At 31.9% G+C, this 6,744-nt stretch overlaps 1 protein-coding gene across 1 annotated transcript; it reads right to left on the bottom strand.

Annotated features, from left to right (window-relative positions):
* Positions 1-2,459: 2,459 nt before the first annotated feature.
* LOC149527950 (uncharacterized) lies at positions 2,460-3,312 on the bottom strand. The gene is made up of 3 exons (XM_089811203.1): positions 3,001-3,312; positions 2,679-2,734; positions 2,460-2,568 (listed from the first exon to the last, which is right to left on the bottom strand). Exons 1-3 carry the CDS (start codon positions 3,310-3,312, stop codon positions 2,460-2,462), a joined length of 477 nt encoding a protein of 158 aa, XP_089667329.1.
* Between the last annotated feature and the right edge of the window lie 3,432 nt (positions 3,313-6,744).

Below are 6,744 nucleotides of genomic sequence, written 5' to 3'. Positions count from 1 at the left end.
ATTGCTCTACCAAAAGCTAGGTAGCACTAGTTATCCAAAACTTCAAGGATCTTTTGTGCAACAATGAACTAAAGAGATAGGAAGAGATTAGTTTTTCAAGTTCTACATTCCTTTCACTCAATGGAGAACATACTAACTTCTGAAAGAAAGATGTCTTGACCTTGTACTTCTAAAACCATGTTGTGAACTAGGAACCTCTTCTAAAATATTGAGGTCATTAGATGGCACAAATTTATTTTTCTGTCTCCAAACTAAAAAATTTGATATCCTGTATCACCTCAATTCTAAGTAAAAAATTAAGCTAGACTATGATACTTGGGGGAATTTCTTAACAATCTAGGGTGCAAACCTATTGAACTAAGCATTTCTTACTTCCTATATCATCTCTTTTTTCATAAACTACCTTTCAAGAGATTAAGGGGTAAACCTAATAGTTGCTCTATGTGAAAAAATATTGACTCTGTTCACTATGTTTTCTTTCATAATATTTTTTCTAATGATATATAGAGTATGTTTTATCTGTATTTAAACTATTATTTCACTTTTACCAATATTCTCTTGGGCCTTATTATTGAGAACAACACAATATTTAAAACATTTTGATCTATCATCTATGTTCATGAGCTATGGATCATTTAGAAAGCTAGGAAGGATGACATATTTAATAGTAAATCTAGGCACCTTACTAAGTCTCTTTGAGGACTATATATTCTAATATCTCTCTAAAGGTAATAACATTATTCAAGCTTTTAGAATTAAAGTTCCTCAAGTTGGTAATAGAAAGAAAGGGTAAATGCACCATTAAAGAAATTTTATATGGTCATACTAAAATGATCACTAAAGATGAATTTGATTGAATAGTGGTGGAATTAATCTAGAATCTCAAAGAGGATGGAAAATGGGAACATTAGAAATAAAGAGGACAGGTCAAAACCATAGGTATTAGAAAAATGGCACCAAAAAGGCTTAACAATAAAGTTTCTCCAGGCCATCGATAGAGGGTAAGTGGTACCAATAGAGGGTAGGTGGTAATGATGGTTCAAATAGTTCTAAAAACTCATATGGAAGTGGACCCATTACTGGGATCAACCCTGACAACTACCTAATGGAAGATGACTTTGATGATACTTGGAATGAGTCACTTAGATAATATTATCTCTTATGAATAATTGTAATGCAGACATCATATGTTTTGTAATATCTTTCAACATATATTTTTCTATCAAATCTCAATGAGATAAAACAACTATGTACTCCCCTTTTGTCTAACTGATAATTAAGGTGTTGGGAAGAAAGGAAAGCATAGCCATCTACACGGTCTTTATGTTTATGTTGATTAAGGGGACTTATAACAACAATTTTTATAAGGGCTATTGTTTTATTTTATAGTCTATTATATATATTAGTTTAAAGACTGATAGTATTGTTAAGTTGACTATGGACATATATTTATTTTTTGAAGTTTAAAGTTGGTATTGGTTAGTTGATTGGGAGGTTACCTTCAGCTGATTTATCAGCCTTTTTATACTTCAAGGTCAGCCCCCTGTTATTATTTTAGTTTACTTATTTTTATTTTTATTATGATACTTTAATTCTTTTAAATGTTACTTTAATTATTTTAATTTATATATATCATTTCTATAATAAGTATTACCTATAATTTATGTCTGCATACATATAGTGAATTAAGATATATCATCAATTTTATATCTACATACAATTAATAAAGAAAAATATCAGATAAATACATACAATAAAAATATAATTTTAAATTATTGTTAATTAATTATGAAACAAATAAAATGACTCTAGATTAATATTATTCAACCTTTATATATAATAAACATATATTAGATACATATGCTAATTTATATTCATGAAAATAATTATTATGCAAAAGATTTTTAATCAATGAAGTGAAAAAGATCTTTTCTTTCTATCTTAGATTTCAACATTCTTGTAGGTTAAGATTTTAAGATTTTTCCATAGGGTTTTCCATGTATTTAATAATTGTAATGTAGATGAACTCCTTGCAAAGCCCTATACTAACAACAGGAAGGCAGCTCTTATTAAAACCTAATGAACACCAATAGCCAAACTCTACCCTAATGAAAATAGGACATACGCCTCCTGCCATTCCTTTTAAAGTTAGCAATGGCTTCTTTGACATCATCATAGAGATAAGCCCCCTTATAGAACCCCTTCAGCTTACATAGCTCAGTATCCAAACTATCATCCTCCTCCAATGGAGTTACCAGAAACCCATTACAAGGATGATGTTTAAAAGCCAAAGAATCACAATCCACAATCACAACATTCTTCACACTCGCATATTCCATGTTTAAATCTTTGTTCAGAACACCAATATCCTTACATAGCCAATAATCTTGGCAAGAGTCTCTGTAAAGTCTATAGTTGAGATGAAAACCAATGTCCAGCTTATCAAGAATAGGATCTGCCTATTCCTGAGTATAACGAGTATAGAGAACAATCTCATAGTTTTGCTCCAGCTCAGCCAAAAGATTGTCCAAACCAGGCCTCTTCTTTACATAAGTTGTGCAAAGCTCTCTAGAGATACAAACCGAAATAGTGAAATCGTGCTTCATAAACTCCTTGCTTCTCTTCACCAAAGTATTCATTAGCTCTAGAACAATAATCTTCTTTTGCAGTGCTATTACATGCAATTCACATTGGCATCCACGTACAAACTCATACTCCAAATTGTGACAATCACCTAGAAGAAACACATATTTGAATACATATAAATTAATTTGAGATATTACAAGATATAAATTTAAGTTAGTCTATTAATTTGAGAGATCAATGAAACCCTAATTATTAAGGATGAAGGAAAAAACTAGCATCTAGAAAACCAAATGCAAAACATTGTGCAAGTAAAAAGAATTATTAATGTTATTCCAACACACCTATGGCCAAATATATTTTGATGGTCTCTCTCACATCGCAGGACAACACTATAATGATGGAGAGGTCTCTTACCCAGCACAACTCTCTATCGTTCAAGTCCTCAGAAAATGGTTTCATGGGGAAGGCATTTTTTGGGTGAAGTTTATAGCTCACCAGATTATCGTCCCAAATTATGACATTTTTGAGTTCTCTTTTGAGGACTGTGATGTCTTTGATGTAGCCATCTTTGTTAGAGAGGAGGCAAGAGTCTTTATAGAGACAGATGTCTATGTTGGCTTTGTGAATAATGTCGATTTGTAGCTTGTCAAGAATGGCATCTACGTATTCTTTGGAGTCTGAGGTGAATATTATTATGTCGTAGTTGTTTCTCACCAGTTCTGCCATCAAAAGGCAGGCCTCTTTTGTATGTAGTATGTGATTGTACTTGGCATTGAGTGCTCCTGATGGCCTCTCATGGAGATTGTGTAGTCATATTGGGGGATGACTGTGGAGCTTGAATAAACAAGGGTGTTCTCTAGATCTAAGACTATTGTTTTCCATTTGGGCTTCTCATTCTTGTTCTCATTGCTGACCATGAGTTTGTACGATGAGTGCTCCATTTCTTAGAGTTTTTTTGTCTCAATAAAAAAGAAGCTATCTTCAATGGTGGATGGGTATTCTATGCTGACATGAAACTCCAGGCTTATGTTTATATGGATCTAAATGGTATGTTTACATTAATCTAAATGGTAAGGTGATCAGTCACAACCCCTCCTAAATTTTTCCAATACCAACATCTATCATTATCTTAATAAAAATGATAACAATGATTTGAGCAAGTTAAAAAACATGTACAAATATATAATGTTTTGTATTGTTTTACTGTATTTTACATAGATTGAGAACTGTTCCTTCTAATGTGAGAATATTGTGTTTTACGAGGAGCAAATTTTTAAAAATTAGGGTCTATTTGGCTAGGGGAGTAAGAATATGGAATAGGACTATGCATTCTAGAATTGTTATTCTAGAATAGAAAATAAGAATACATATTCATATTATTGTTTGGTTTAGTCAAAATTTGATGGGGAATTATGGATCCAAAAATTTATATCTTCTAAAATAAATGCACGGAATTGCATGTGCTCATTTTTGAGCTAAAATTGCAATACGTATTCCTATTTACAATTCTGATTGGGTACACCCAAACAGAAATTTTGAAATTTTAAGAATTTGCATATGCTTATTCCACTCATATTGCAACAAGGAATTTTTAGCAATAATGATGATAATCTAAAATGTCAAATGATGTAGAGGTATTTTGAATTGGAAGAGATTTATACTATATATATATATAATTGAAATCAACATGAAATATGAACTTTAGTTTAATAGTAAATGATATGAGAATAGCTAGAACAATAAGTGATTCTTATTATCTTAATGAAATACTTAAAATAATGTGAAATGTGAACCTTAGTTAAATGTTCAATCATGTATGTTGATGTTTGGTAGCTTCACTCTCTTAAGCCTATGAGACTATAGTATAAATATTCATATATATATGAAATATTATATTTAATTTATTATTTTATTAATTATAATGGATAGACATGTCTCTCTATGTGTCATTCACAATATATATAAGACGATATTGATGTGTTTGAAAAGAATATACCAAAATGTCAATGCAATTATATCTGCAATCGATCCTAAGAAATCAACATGGTATCAGACCCTAGTTGCAGATGTAAATTGAATGAAGACTAGAGAAAGGGCACATATATGACCTATACTTCTGTTGTAGATACAACTTGTACTTCTAAAGCATATACTTTTATGGCTCACCAAAATAACTCTAAGCTTTAGAGGGATCCTCTTTGAATGGTGGTTGGAGCCTCCATGTTGATGAATAGACAAAACCTCGATGAATACACAACTAGATGTACAGTTTCATGATTAAGATATTAGAAACTATGAAAGTACTCCAAATTTTGTAGAAGAGATGTCGCTTTCAAGTTTGAGTCACCCATTCGGGCCATGCTTTGTTTGTGGGTACCAAAGAAGAGTAAGTGGTGTGACATCAAGCTGGGATGGTGTACATAAGAGTCTTCAGATCCACTACTCATCGTAATAAATTATGCATAGAAATTGCTTAAAGGTGAGTTTGTGAAGTTATGACATGCTGAGGAACTTTGAATTGTTCACTCTCTTATGTAAGACCAGACATGATCCAAGTGGCCATGTAAAGTTGCTTCTAAATTTCTTATCTACTACGCCACTCAACATGTTCATAGCGGCACCCTTCATAGTAATTGAACGCCTCAAAATTATAAAACCTCTCATAAACCTTAGTAGATGAAATAAAGATCATAGAACTATCATGAGAAGCTAAGGATTGGGTAAGTTGGTTATCTCTACCGCACACGTCACTAATGGATATGAGAAAAATGAAGATGAATTGTGCCTCACCTTGATCGTGAGAAACTAAATCCACAAAAGAATGGTTGTTGCTTACTTGGATAAGTAAGGAGATTAGTACATGGATAGTTCAAGACCATATAATAAAAACTAAAGCATGGCGCGAATCACCAAATATCAACAAAGAGGAACAATATGAAAAATGGTAATTTCCTTAAGGACGCCAATCTTGGTTAACCCGAAAAGATAGGCTTACCTCATACCTATTAGGGCACTCGATTTGCATATGAAATAAGAGATATCCTTATCGGTTGAAGTATGAGTATATTAGATGTAGTTAACTCTCTCTCTCTCTCTCTCTCTCTCTCTCTCTCTCTCTCTCTCTCTCTCTCTCTCTCTCTCTCTCTATATATATATATATATATATATATATAGGATTAAAATTAATTATGAATTTAGTATCAAGTTTCAATGTTCTTATTATTATTGAGAATATAATTAAAGGTATTATTATTATAAGAATTATGTGTCTTGATCTTTTCCTCCAAGAATGTTATTGTAGGAAAAGGAAGATTGATTTCAAATTTAGAGGGAGATTGGTATTCAAAAGGAGCTTTCCATTTCAATAGATGCAACATTGAAAGAAAGGGAGTAGATATAGGAGATGGTTCCATTAACCTTTAGTGATCTTGGATGTATTGATTAAAAGGGAGTAGACTGTATTGAAGATGGATTCTCCAGTAATCAATAAAATTATAGCAGTCAAGAGGATTGTAATTCTAGTCCTTAGAACTATATGGGCTTACCTATGTATATCATGAGGAAGTGACTACTTCCAAATGACTATCACTTGTATTTGCAGAAGTCATTGAAAGGTGATGATCTTCAATAAGTTAATCTATTATGATAGATATCTTATGATTTCTATGGAGATCATGATAGATTATACTTTGCATGGTGGATGTTTATATGGTACACATTATGCAAATGTGAGTGAACATACCTTATAAACACTTTGAGTACATGGTGAATGGTATGCAAATTGATGTTCAGGAGGCCATTACATAGAGTACTTGGTGAATGTTAAATAAGTTGACTTTATGAGGTCATTTCTCATAATACTTGGTGAATATCTTGCAACATGACATTCTGGAGGCCATTACTCAAAAGCACCTAGTGAATGTCAAATGAGTTGACATTAGCGAATGTCAAAAGAGTTGGCATTCAATAAACTAGGATATCAAATGAGTTGACTTTCAAATTTTAAATGAGTTGAAATTTACCAAATGAGTTGGCATTCAATAAACTAGGATATCAAATGAGTTGACATTTTAGAAACCATTTTTAACATTGAGGTAATATGTTGTTCATGTTCTTGTTTATCCCCCCTAGCTAAGAGGGAGTGTTGATATTTGGTAG

This window comes from Cupressus sempervirens, chromosome 11, assembly GCF_028749045.1.
Source record: "Cupressus sempervirens isolate cs-2001-9-10 chromosome 11, ASM2874904v1, whole genome shotgun sequence".
NCBI lineage: Eukaryota > Viridiplantae > Streptophyta > Pinopsida > Cupressales > Cupressaceae > Cupressus > Cupressus sempervirens.
Note: the sequence above shows the minus strand (reverse complement) of the source record. Positions and strands in the feature narration are given on the sequence as shown.